The sequence below is a fragment of the Pelobates fuscus genome, chromosome 1 (assembly GCF_036172605.1).
Source record: "Pelobates fuscus isolate aPelFus1 chromosome 1, aPelFus1.pri, whole genome shotgun sequence".
Lineage (NCBI taxonomy): Eukaryota > Metazoa > Chordata > Amphibia > Anura > Pelobatidae > Pelobates > Pelobates fuscus.
In genome coordinates this window covers 449,923,400-449,937,784 of record NC_086317.1, presented here as the reverse complement: position 1 = coordinate 449,937,784, position 14,385 = coordinate 449,923,400, and the positions used below count along the sequence as shown (strand labels likewise).

Here is a 14,385-nt window from a genome sequence, read left to right as displayed (position 1 = left end):
GCCATTTAAACAAGCACAGTGTCTCATGAACATGTCCGAAGTTGAAATTATTTAAGGGCAGCTCTGTCACACTACTGTAATGAAGTTATTCTTACCCAGTACCATCTATTTTATATTTCTTACTTCTGTAACTGCATCCAAATGAAGCACTGATAGACATTGTATTTAAGAAAATGCAGTGACTAAATGTTTTATACAGTAACTTGAAAAGGAAAGGCCTGATGGCGTAAATCATAATTTTATTTTATTACATCCAGGTTGTGTCTGGATTTGAAGCCTATGGCGTGTAGAAGAATATATAAATTGTATCTTCACAATTGTTGGTTAAGGTGGGGTTCGACAACCCAGTTTTAGGATTTCTGCTGTTATGCTTTTGTAACAAGGCTATAAAGCTTTTCTTTCTAATAATAATAATAATTAATAATGTGGAACAAAAAAATTCCGTTTGTCTTCATAAATAGAATGACTTTGTGGTTGAAACCAGTCTCATTGGAACAGTTATGAATGGATTGTCCCACCTTCACGGTTGCACTGATCGCAGCCAGTTCATTATTAGTCTTATTCGTGGACTTGGAGGAAATCTCAGTACAAAGTCAAGGACTGCATTTGCTAAAGAGGTACGCTTGTTTTATCTGTCCATCTGAATTTCTGTGAGTTGAAATGCATTATAAAGGGCTTTAATGTGTTTATTTTTTAATGTTTTTGATGTGTATATTGTATCTGCAAATTAGATACGCAAAGATGTTACATGTACAGTACGTGAACACACACACTGACAGATTAATGCAGCTAATTATTGCATGGAAATATGTTTTTTAATGTAATTTCTCCATTGTTATAGGTTTTCAGCTGGGCCCGGGAATCTCCACCTGACCCCCGCAAGCCTTTGGAAACATATTATAACTTAAAGTCAGGGCGTTTGGAATCCTATGTCTTTGAAAAACCGGATAATTTAACTATTGAAGATTTTAGTAATCCTCAAGCACTCCCGGTAATCAGAACCCCTGATATCCAAAGAGGACTGGATTATTTCAAACCATGGCTGGGGTCTGATACAAAACAACCATTCATATTAGTTGGACCAGAAGGCTGTGGGAAAGGGTAAGTCTTGTAGCAAACAGAACATCTATACAGAGTAGTAATGCTGAATCTGAGAGTATGTAATGTAGTCTAAATAGTATGTAATGACATATGTTATGCAATGTGTGATCTGTTAAATATGAGCATATGTACAGATACATATTAAAATGATTAAAGGGACACTATAGTCACCTGAACAACTTTAGCTTAATGAAGCAGTTTTGGTGTATAGAACATGCCCCTGCAGCCTCACTGCTCAATCCTCTGCCATTTCGAAGTTAAATCCCTTTGTTTATAAACCCTAGTCACACCTTCCTGCATGTGACTTGCACAGCCTTCTGTGACAGATCCATCTGTATAGACTAAGATTGCTGGTTCGTCTGTTTACCCCTTTTTCGTCTATTTGCCTGTCCGTATGCCCCTGTTCGTGTGTTGCAGAAAATACCTATCAAAACTACCGAACGGACGGCCACCCAGGAGAGAAGTGTGCTGCTGGTTAACCTCTTGGCCCCAATTAGAACGTTGTGGTTAACCGCAGACACCTCTCCATTCTAACCGTACTCAGGGTGGTCGTCGTTCGTGTGCCGACCATGAGGGTGTTCGGTGAAGATTCTATGGAACTATAAACGGACACTTTATCTACCGAACACCGCTGAAGCTACCGGTCGCCCTTCGTTTTCGTCAAGGCATACGAACACCGGTCAGTTCGGGAGTTTGGAACGTACGCATGGACTTAACCCAGATAGCCATCCCATGGAGTCAATCGTATACCGAAAGACATATGAAGGACTTTGACTCCATGGCGATTGAACTATGTGCAGTGGATCTGAGCGCTGTTCGGTAGAAATATGCACTCAGATCCAGGCTATCAGGGGATACATTACACGAAGCACATGCATTCGGTATTTGTACAATTCTATATTTTTGTGTGGTTTTACAAGTGTATTTAAAATGGCGATTTACCTCTATCCCTGGAGATAATTAGGTTCCTTCCCAATTATCTCCAGGATAGAGAGGAGGGATTTATGTATGTAAAGGGGAGTGCTTAATCCTGATCCACTACGATTGGCTACTGGCCAATATGTGTCCCAGTCTTCCATCTGGTCCCCTAGGGGAGTGTCCACCAGGTGGGAGATCTGCATAAATAACGGGCAGGTAGCCCTCATTAAAGCAGATCTTGTTTTACCCTCAACTACGGAGCTTTGTCTCGTGTTTGGGGGGATTAACTATACACGGATAGAGACTGACTGCTGGGAACGTAAGCCGCTTGGATGCTATATTGATTCGTCGGTTAGCAGCAGTTCGCGAGAACACAGTTCGGGAGTTTGGATTATTATTAAGTATGCTGTCCGGGAGATATGCGCATTCCCCTGGTTCCGTTCGTGAGTTTGGAGTTCTAAAACAGCCGTACCTGCATTTCTGTAAAAGGGGAAGCTCTACTAAGCGGCGGTTTCACTCCTTTATGCCGGGAGTGTCTTAACACCTTCCATAAACACTTCCTGTAAAGAGAGCCCTATTTAGGCTTTCTTTATTGCAAGTTCTGTTTAATTAAGATTTTCTTATCCCCTGCTATGTTAATAGCTTGCTAGACCCCGCAAGAGCCTCCTGTATGTGATTAAAGTTCAATTTAGAGATTGAGATACAATTATTTAAGGTAAATTACATCTGTTTGAAAGTGAAACCAGTTTTTTGTTTTTCATGCAGGCTCTGTCAATCATAGCCAGGGGAGGTGTGGCTAGGGCTGCATAAACAGAAACAAAGTGATTTAACTCCTAAATGACAGTGAATTGAGCAGTGAAATTGCAGGGGAATGATCTATACACTAAAACTGCTTTATTTAGCTAAAGTAATTTAGGTGACTATAGTGTTCCTTTAAGGTAATAGAATGGACCCCTTAAATTCTCATAGAAAGCTTTCTTGTGGAAAGAATAGAGAGACAGGAACAATACAGATAATGACATTTTTTAGTTATTTAAGTAATTTCAGTGTAAAAACATGACTACCCAGACCCCTTCTTCAGTCATGTTCTACAGGTGAATTTAAAGAATATCCTTTAAATATCTTAAAATAATGCATTGTTTAGTATCTGCAAATAAGATTAAAACAGCAAGTAACACTGATGCAAGGTGTAAAATATTCAATTCATTTAGTCACTTAGTTCATGAAGCCAATGTCTTGAAGTGTCAAAGATTTTGCACATTTTCAGGAACTATCTCATGATGTCATTGTGGACTGTTCCACTATGTGTTTAACCCCTTAAGGACCAAACTTCTGGAATAAAAGGGAATCATGACATGTCACACATGTCATGTGTCCTTAAGGGGTTAAAACAGCAGATATGACGTATGTGTTCTGAGACCAGAGAGGAAGACTTGGGTCACATAATCCTCAGAGTACCCCCTGATCTCTCCCCAAGAATACCAACACTAAAAGCTATAATGAGCAGCATAAAAAATAGTAAACCCATCATAGAGTCATAATAATAATACATGATTTCAAGAGTGGAAGGATACACTTGGTCAAGAGTGGAAGGATTTTTTTTAAAGATATTTGCTTTTATCGGAAGTACACATAGCAAATTGCAACAATTTATGAATTAACAATTTGTATGTAGCTAAAACACTTTCCACCGAGGTGCTGGCTAGGGCTGCATAAACAGAAACAAAGTGATTTAACTCCTAAATGACAGTGAATTGAGCAGTGAAATTGCAGGGGAATGATCTATACACTAAAACTGCTTTATTTAGCTAAAGTAATTTAGGTGACTATAGTGTTCCTTTAAGTTATGTTTATGATTGCATCACATAGACTGTGTGAGAACTATTAACCACACATATGCATTTGATTATTTTATATCTATTAATTCATATCATGCATCAGAGCAAATAATGGAGCCTGGAGTAAATAAAATAAAAACAATTAATAAACTAGCAGCGACTTGAAAGTAAAAAATATGTGAGCGGTTATATGTGTGTGAGATTTTACACATGTAAGATTTGCTCTTGCCAGACTGAAGAATACTATGCATGTTTGCTTGTTAAATAGTACCTGACTCTGTTCATGCTGTTAGCATACAAATTAATGTAATCATATTTATTTTTTAATCTGCAAAATATGACAAGTGGTTATTGTTCTAAATCTTGATCATGTATGTGTATGCGCTAGTGCTCATGATGCAGCAGAATGTGGATGGTCTGTATGTGCTACCCAGATTTCTGTTTATCCTCCTGCTCCCTCTAACTATTATTCTCCCTACCTGTCCATACTTTTCTTTTATTTTGAGTTCTCTCTTGCAAGCAGGTTACCTTCCTCCTCTCCATCTCATTGGATATCTAAACAAGCCACAGTAACTATACTTGTCTGGCTGAATATCACCGAAAGTTGATTTTCAAGACTATTTAGTTAACATAATGCAAAAAACATAAATCATTCAGTTTTTTCTGCATACTACTTTTCAAATGCCATATCCAGTATACTATTCTTAACCATGGAAACCAGAGCTTTACCCTGGATGGGACCACTGCACTAATTCTGTTCAGGAAGCATCTGCTATTCTTCGTTATCCTCTTTCTCCTGCATCAGCATACACTGGTACCAAATTATCCCCATCTACTGTGCAAGGGTCTCATTGTATAAAACTGTACATTTTGTGGGGGGTTTGCCTTCTTTTTTCTATTTTTGAGTGATTGCACTTCTTTCTGTACCTGCACTCAATCAGGCTGAGTCAGTTGCGACCTATTATTTTGTACTATGCTGACCTGATTCTCCCAAAACATGCTATTGGCTCTGGGGTCAATGGATACTGATTGTATATCTATATCCCTCTCCCCTGTTTGTTCCTGAGAAACTCTTTGTTGTTTCTACTGCTTAAAAAAAAAAGTGATATCCGGGGGCGTGGCCTGGAGCGCAACCGAGAGGATAGCTCCGGCTGCACGGGCCTTAAACTAAGCGCTACGATCTCCCCGAGAGCGACACATACACCCCAAGAGATGTCCCAACCAAAGAGCAGACGCCAAACGGAAAAGGGCGAAAAGGCGAGTTTTTTCAATGTCCGCAGCACCCACGTGAAAGCCGCGGACGCGGGCCAAGATGGCGCCCGCGACATGCCAAGAGATACCGCGGATGACGGCCCAGTAACGCAGGGCATCTTACAAAGGATGCTGGAAGAAATGCAGGCGAATATACAAAGCACCATCCAAGTCTCCCTCAAAGAAATAAGGTCGAGATTCAAGATATAGGGGTGCGAACCTCCACACTGGAGGACAAAATGGCCGACCAGGCCGAAGACATTAATGATATAAAAGCAGCTATAAACGGCATGACTGACACCATGGCCAGCTTTTAAACAAAAATGGCGGATATGGAAGACCGTTCCCGCCGAAACAACCTACGGCTGAGGGGAATAGCGGAGTCAATCGGTGTGGCGGAGCTGCACGCACATCTGCAAGGCCTATTTAAACTGCTGATTCCAGATATGCACCAAGATATGCTACTATTAGACAGGTACCACAGAGTACCAAAACCCAGATTCCTCACAACGGAGACACCTAGAGATGTACTGGTGAGGCTGCATTATTTTCACGTGAAACACGACATAATGAGGGCAAGCAGACAGCACCCCAACCTACCATCTCCATACCAGGGGACAATGATATACGCTGACATATCAGCGGCAACACTGCAAAAAAGGAAAACCTTCTCCGGCATCACAGAAAAACTCAGGATCCATAAGAAACCATACAGATTGGGCTTCCCGGTAATGCTGCTCATCATGCACAAAGGCAAGACTATACCCATCGCTTGCCCCAGAGGCTGGAGCAAAGATCCTTGCAGAATGGGGCCTACCACCGCCGAAACCGCGACCCACTGCAGTGAACTGCGACCGATCCATTCCAGAGTGGAAGAGGGTCCTCAAGAGTGGACCGAGGAGGCACATATAACCCGCAAGTACCCACACAGAGACTCTGGGGCAGATAGCATAATCAAAGGGGACAATTAACAAGGTAATGGGGGGCTAGAGAATACGATTTGAGCCCCAACATGGCGAAGAAACAAAAAGAACTAAAAAAAAAATAAAAATATATATATATATATATACATACATACATACATACATACATACATACATACATACACTGGGGAACTCAAGGTGACTTAACGTAGTATGTAAGTGACTGACAACAGCCACTATAGATACAGAAGAGGGGAGAGATACAATAAGTAACTGGAATAGCGTAGGCCAAGACCGAGCTGTACAGGCATGGAAGCGAGACGCTTCCTACCCCGTTGTGCCTACCACTGGCGCCAGGCCATCCATTTGGCGATTTGTTTAGTTAAATGCTGGAATGTTTATTTTATTATGTTGTTTTGATGTGAATCACAATGTACACACACTATGGTTATACCATCTCCGCAATCCGGAGAAGCAGGAGCATACTGCCCGCTTGGGAATACACACACACGATGCACCCACAACAGGGAGTTGCCACCTAGGTCGATGCTGCTGGGAAGGGCGCTCCCAATCAAAACAGCACTAGCGATACTATCATTCACACCCAAAAGGTACGACCCCCCATGAAAATATACACCCATAACACTAAGGGACTTAACCACCCCTCAAAACGGAGCCTACTACGTCGAGACCTGACTAAATACAAACCTGACATAATATGTCTCCAAGAAACACACTTCAAGACCAATGCACACGCACCCCTGCTGACGCGGGACTACCCGCATCAATACCATGCCACCAACACAAGCAAATCCAAGAGCGCTTCCATACTCATCAGCAAAGACATAGTGTTTACCCTTTCCCACCTAGACATAGATAAAGAAGGGAGATATGTCATAGTGAGGGGGACCTTTAATGACGTTGAATATACTGTCACGAATGTATACGCCCCCAACACTGAACAAAGGAACTTTCTCCGCTATGTATTTAAGAAAATAGAGCCAATAAAGAAGGGAATAGGAATAGTATGCGGGGATTTCAACCACGTATTAGATGCCACAATGGACACCTCCTCAGTACACTCAGAAGCGAGATTGAGACCACTCAAAAGACAGTGCAAAGCTATAGGCAAACTGTTAAATGAACACCACTACTATGACATATGGCGAGCGACACATGTAGGGTAGAGAGGTATTCTAGAATTGACGGCATACTAATAACCGGTCAACACCTAGAACAGGTTAAGGGCTGCACCATAGAACAGACCACCTGGTCCGATCACGCCCCGGTGGTAGCAACCTTAGCCGATATATATGAATCCACACATAGAAGCCCGTGGAGGCTAAACTACTCCCTGCTCACAGACCCAACATTCACAAAAACAGTGGAAACGGAACTTGAGCATTACTTCACTGAGAATGCCACAGAACACATGCCGCACAACACCATATGGCAAGCGCACAAATCCGTAATTATAGGAATGATGATACAGAGGGCGGCACAACTGAAGAGGCAAGCACAAACACAAATGAGGGAGTGGCTAAAATAACTACAGAGTCTAACGACCCAAAATCAAAGGTCACCCACACAGGAGCTCAAAAAACAAATAATCAAAATTACCCAAGATATACACAAACGGGCTCTAGAAAAGACAGGACACCAACTACATAGACTTAAAGCGACTCAATACTCACAGGGTAACAAGGCGGGAAAATTGGTTGCCCAACACCTCAAGGCCAAACAAACCGACCAAAAAATAGCACACCTCTGCACGGAAGCAGGACATAAAGTCACAGCACCCAAAGACATCAGCAACATTTTCGCAAAGTACTACACGTCGCTATACAATCTAGCCAAGGACAAACACACGCACCAACCGAGCCCCCAAGACATATAGGCTTACTTAGATACGATAAAATTACCCTCCCTCACGCAACAGCAAAAACAGGAACTCACCTCCCCCATAACACACGGAGAGGTAAAGGAAGCCATCCTGAACCTACCGATAGGAGAATCCCTGGGGCCAGATGGTCCCGCAAACAGCTACTACAAAAAGTTTCACGAAACCCTAACACCACACTTGGTTGAAACGTTTAATGAAGCCACGCATGCACAACAATTGCCCACATTATCACCCTCCCAAAACCAGGGAAAACCCCCACTAGCCCACAAAATTTCCGCCCCATATCCCTGTTGAACACAGATGCTAAGCTGTACGCTAAAATATACGCTACGCGTCTCAGCAAGATACTACCACACATAATACACACCGACCAAGTAGGATTTATAAAGAATAGACAGGGAGGGGACAATACCAGGAAAGTACTAGATATCATACAGAGTGCCCAACGTATGAAAATGGAAGGCTTATTGGTATCGTTGGACGCAGAAAAAGCCTTTGACCGCTTGAGCTGGGAGTTCCTGGAAAAGGTCCTCCTTCGGTTTGAGGTGCCAGAGGGCTTCCTCTCAGCGGTCAGAGCGCTGTATAACTCACCCACAGCAAGGGTTCGGCATTCGTCTCAGACCCTCTTAAAATAACGAATGGATCAAGACAAGGGTGCCCCCTATCACCGCTACTATACGTGATGGCCCTAGAACCGCTGGCTGCGGCCATAAGACAAAACACATCAATCCATGGAGTAACAATAGGGGACAGAGAATATAAAGTGAACTTATTCGCAGACGATGTGTTACTGACCCTAACGCAGCCGCACATATCATTACCAAACTTAATGGCAACTATCGCTGAATACGGGAAACAATCATATTATAAACTGAATGTCACCAAGACACAGGCCATGGGTATAGGGATTCCAACAACCACGATAGAGAGACTCAAAGCAGCTTTCCCCTTAGACTGGAGAACAGATCACTTAACGTTCCTGGGCATCAAAATCCCACCCAATCTCAACAACTTATTGGACAAAAACTACTCAGCACTCACGAAGGCCATGGCCACCACACTCAGATCATGGGAAGGGAAATATCTCTTGTGGGTGGGGAGGATGGCCGCAGTGAAAATGATGCTACTCCCAAAATTCCAATACCTGTTACGTACCCTACCTATCGCACTGCCAAGCACGCACTTAGCCGTCTTACAGAGATTAATAACCCGATTCGTGTCGGCCAACAAAAAGCCAAGAGTGGCAGCTGACATATTACAACAACCCGTTCGGAGAGGGGGGCTAAGCCTTCCAATCATCAAAGACTACTACAAGGCAGCGCAGCTAGCGACAGTCAAAGCGGCCACAGCAGAGGGGGAAACACCACAGTGGACCAAAATAGAGGCCCATTGGATCAATAAACAGGACCTGAGGGACCTGTTTTGGCTCCCAAAGGCCATGCGCCCACAACACCTGAACCCCCTACCGACTACTAGTCTGACACTTAAACATTGGGAAGAGGTTAGGGGCAGCGAGACAGACCAAAAAGTAATAAGGCAGGAAGCGCCACTTACATGCCTCAAAGTGGGAATCCCATCTCTAGACACAAAGCAATGGGAAGAGCGAGGCTGTACAAAGGTTAAGGATCTCTATAAGGAAAACAAACTACTGCCCTTCCCAGAACTCCAGACACTTTACAATATACCTAATAGAGCGCTGTCGCGTACTTACAAATGAAGTCGCTCCTGGCAGGTACGTCAATACTGAGACAAGAGACGCCACACACAAACAGCATCGAAAAACTGTGCCTGACGGGCAGACCCCCTAAGAAAGCACTGTCTACAATGTACACCTACCTACTAACACCAGACACAAAGACGGTAATGAATTTCCAAACAGCATGGCACACAGAATTGGGCTATGGCATTGGGGCGGAGGTATGGCAGAGGGCATTCACAATACACAAGGGGAATACGCTATGCACAACTCACTTAGAGACAATCCGAAAATTACAATACAGGTGGTACATGGTGCCAGAGAAATTAGCGACGATATACAAGGGCATGATAATTGAATGCTGGAGATGTAGAGGGAGGGAAGGCTCAATGAGCCACATATGGTCGTCTTGTGACAACATAAAACCGTTTTGGAAAGATGTGGAAAGGGTAGCGACGGAGCTGCTAGGTAAACCATGGCCTATAACAATAGAACAAGGCATACTATTTATGATACCAACGACACTGAGCAAAGTAGAAGAGAAATTGGTATTCCATCTACTCGTAGCAGCAGTGACCATAATAGCAAGGGCATGGAAATCACCACAGACGCCCACTAGAGAAGCACTAATAACACAAACATCCCTCAACTGGAAATATGAGCAAATGGCAAACAAACACATAGGGCGAAGGAAGCACACAAGCCAAGCGGGGGAAAGATGGAGAGCATATCTCGACGAACACCTAGGTTGACCGGATTGAGGGGGGAAGACAGAGCTGAAAAGGGAAATGGTGAGAATATGGGGTAACAAAAAGGACAGGACTCCGAGTGAACAACTCATACCTAGAACAAAATACATGTATTGACAACAAGGGGACCAGGGGAGTCCAAGCCAATCTATAGCTAAAAGAGCAATACTGAATTGAACATAGGACGAAACTGTATCAAAGCATTATGTGAAAAATTGTAAATGTACGTGACCCCAACGATGTAACAAAATGTCCTGCATAACCCTGTCTTTTATTCTGTACCCTGGCGAGCAGGAGCCAAACACTAACTATTGTGATACACTAATAAAACCAAATTTCAAATTGAAAAAAAAAAAAAAATAATAATTTCATATCCATGCTTTCCTACCATATGTGTGGAATTGTTTCATTAAGTTTATTATTGTTAATTGCTCTCTACCGTATGTTTTGTTGATTTACTTTATGCTCATTCTCGACTGCTGACATTTTTATAAAAATGCTAATAAAATAAAAAAATAAAATTGGTTTATGTATATAAGGCAGTGCTGCTATTATTCAAGCAAGTAATTCTGGATTTCTGGTTTTGTGTTTCAGAATGCTCCTACGCTATGCATTTTCTCAGCTACGTTCTACCCACATCGCTACAGTTCATTGTAGTGCCCAAACATCTTCTCGTCATGTCTTACAAAAACTCACCCAGACTTGCATGGTATTTAACACCAACACTGGACGGGTGTACAGACCCAAAGATTGCGAGAGGCTGGTTCTCTATTTAAAAGATATCAACCTTCCCAAACCTGACAAATGGGGAACAAGCAACTTAGTGGCATTTTTGCAACAGGTAATAATTTTAGTCCGTTAACTGTGTTTTCATTACCAGGAAAGATGAACCTCTTCAGTAAAAATTTTATTTCAAAACCAGAGACTGAAAGTTTACATGTATTTGTAAACTGATGACCTAGATATGTGATGAAGCAGACTGCTGCTCTAAATTGCTCATAAATCTTACATCTCTCAGGTTAAATGATCAAAGTTCAGTGCTTTTTACCATGATGTAAGGACTCAACTGGATGGCATCTGTCCAATAATCTTGTTTTTAGATAACAGAAAAGAATGTTTGAGGAAGCCGCAATATTATGAATGTACTATTATCTTTTGGATATGCATTTCAGAAGCACTTACCAATTAATAGGAAGATGCATTTTACTTGGGTAATACATTCTGAATAAACACAAATTTGTTTTAAGTATGGTCTATCCCTCTAGGTTTTAACTTACCATGGCTTCTATGATGACAATCTTGAATGGGTTGGACTTGAAAATATTCAGATTGTGGCCTCGATGTCTGCCGGGGGCACAATAGGAAGGCATAAACTGACAACACGTTTCACGTCAGTGGTTCGTATATGTGTGGTTGAGTAAGTATTAACTTTATTTTGTTTTTAAAGAAGTATAAGTACAATAAAGTTCTCAGTCTCTTGATAAACCTACAAATCCCCCATGTTCCTGTGTAGTATGTGGACTAGGACCCATAATTCAGGAACAAATACTTATTTCACTCATTGACATGCAAATCAATTTTTAACTTTTTTGACGTGCGTTTTTCTGGATTTTTTATTATTATTCTGTCTCTTACTGTTAAAATACAGCTAACATTAAAATTATAGCCTAATCGTTTCTTTGTCAGTGGGCAAACGTTCAACATCAGAAAGGGATTACAAATATTTTTTTCCCTCACTGTATATTGTTTTTCCTGAAATCATTGCTCACATGAAAAACATCTTAAAATTATATTGTATAGCATACTGGCTGGTTAGAGCAGTGGTAACATCACTGCCTTAGAACTGGGAAACCAAGATTTGAATCCTGGTCAGACCTGCCCAAACGTCCTTGGGCAAGGCATCCAACAATATATATCCTTTAAGATTATTAGCTCGTTTCAACATCTTCACCTCAAAATATTCCCTTTCTATAACTTTAAATTGCTGCAGAATATGTTAATATATAAATGCTAACAATAAATAATACAATAAAGGAAAAAATACATAACTGATTATACATTTTAAATTGTGATTTAATTATGCATGGTAGTCTTACACAATTATGCCTTCTTTTTTATCTAACATATAAGAGTATTCTGGAAATCTAACCTAAATGGGCCCTATCATACCTGATTGAGTGAGTGAATTCTCCCAGTGTGTTTACCATTGCAAAAATACTGCCGTAAACTACGATTTTATGTGATATTTTTGTTTTTCAGTTATTTACTTATTATATGCACTCTTTATTTTAAAACCACTAATGCATAGTGGTTTACTTGAACATACAAAAAACTGTAACAAACCACCTCTTTTACCGGTAGGATTTTGTCACAGATCTTACGGTAACCACAGCCTTCTAGGGTAATCAAAGTCCAGGACACATCCAGCTCAGTTTTTCTGATTTATTTGGTGCAAAATATACAGGTGCTTCACAATAAAATAAACAAAGCAAAATTCCTTGCTCTTGTTTGAGTACTTACTAAACACAGTAATCACTATCTAGAAATGGGTGGCTTTCCCACTTACCAATTTACAATGGCAAAATATAGCTGCAAGACACACCATTCCTCTGGCTCTTTCTCCCCACTCTGCAGCAGGCTGATCCCTTCTTTTAACCCATTAAGGACCAAACTTCTGGAATAAAAGGGAATCATGACATGTTACACATGTCATGTGTCCTTAAGGGGTTAAAAGCCTGCCTGCTAATTGTCCAGCTACAGGTGAGTATCAATTAGTTCACATTTCTGGAACTCCTAAGGTATATACACAAGATAAGGTCTGGCTGTTAAATAGCAACTAGTGCTATTGGAGTACTGGCCCACCCTGCTCTCCAAATGCTCCGCCCCAGGGACCCTTACCATGGTTTGCAGAGTACCAACAATGTATCTTGCAAACCTAACATCTCTCCCTGGGGCATTTCATTGAGAAACCTCAGGCTGCTGTTTAGTAAATCAGGCCTAATATATCTTCCCTCAGAAAACATTCAAATTAAATTCATGGTATATATATTTCTTAACCTATGTAATAAAACACGTATTAATATTTTATTCAAAATAAATGGGCTAATTTGAAAAGCAAAATAACTATTAGTAATTATTAATTATGATCTTGTCCCTAGTTATCCTGAAAGAGAGCAATTGCAAACAATTTGCAGTTCGTATCTGGAGCCTGTTATGCACAAGAATCTAAAAGGTCACTCAACATGGAGCTCGTTGGCAAAGATCCACCAGTTAGCAGGATCCATGGTTCAAGTTTATGAACAGGTAAATATTTCAATTTAAAAAAGGAAGGCTTATATTTGGAGTATGGAGCTGGATCATTCGGTTACTAGCAATACCTGCTTAGAACATTGTGGTAAAAACTTATGTAGAACACAAGTGGTGTTATTAGCTATGGCAAGTACAGCCGAGTGTATGACATGTTCTCTGAAAGGGAGCATGGTACAAATCCTGGTCCATTGTCTATTGTAAAATATTTAAAGGGGCACTCGAGGAACCCATATATGTTACTGTTATGCAGGCTGTGGTTTTTTTTTATTATTGATCTTTTAAAATGAAGTTTAAAATATGTAATAAATACGTTTGATCCATAAAACTACCTTTCTTCCCCTTCCTCACATCCTGCAGTGCTTACTATTTGTCCCAGTGCAGCTGTATTTCATGCACAGCATCTATAGAAAGCTGGCAACTGAGCTATGTTTCCAAGAAACCCTTGCTCAGTTTGTAAAGCCTTTCAGGGCTTTATGGCATTGGCTCAGCACAACAAATATAAAAGTAGATATTGGTGCACACTAATCAAATAAATAAAAAGAAAATGTGTAGCTATCACCCTAATGACAATTCAGGTTACAATTATCATCCCTTTTTCTACCATTGTTGGTACTTTATTCTTCAAAACAGGTATATATACTTCTCTCAGAGTGTAGTATGTGGTTATTTCAATATGTGAGTAAATATTGGGTAGGAT

At 41.1% G+C, this 14,385-nt stretch overlaps 1 protein-coding gene across 1 annotated transcript in view; it reads left to right on the top strand.

The window, feature by feature from the left end:
* Nucleotides 1-14,385, top strand: part of DYNC2H1 (dynein cytoplasmic 2 heavy chain 1) — a 330,703-nt gene that overhangs the window by 79,909 nt on the left and 236,409 nt on the right. Inside the window, exons 41-45 of the mRNA XM_063430335.1 lie at nt 462-617; nt 842-1,101; nt 10,974-11,220; nt 11,645-11,796; nt 13,538-13,682. Of these exons, the coding sequence (XP_063286405.1) occupies nt 462-617; nt 842-1,101; nt 10,974-11,220; nt 11,645-11,796; nt 13,538-13,682 (960 nt within the window). The remainder of the gene's footprint in view (nt 1-461; nt 618-841; nt 1,102-10,973; nt 11,221-11,644; nt 11,797-13,537; nt 13,683-14,385) is intronic.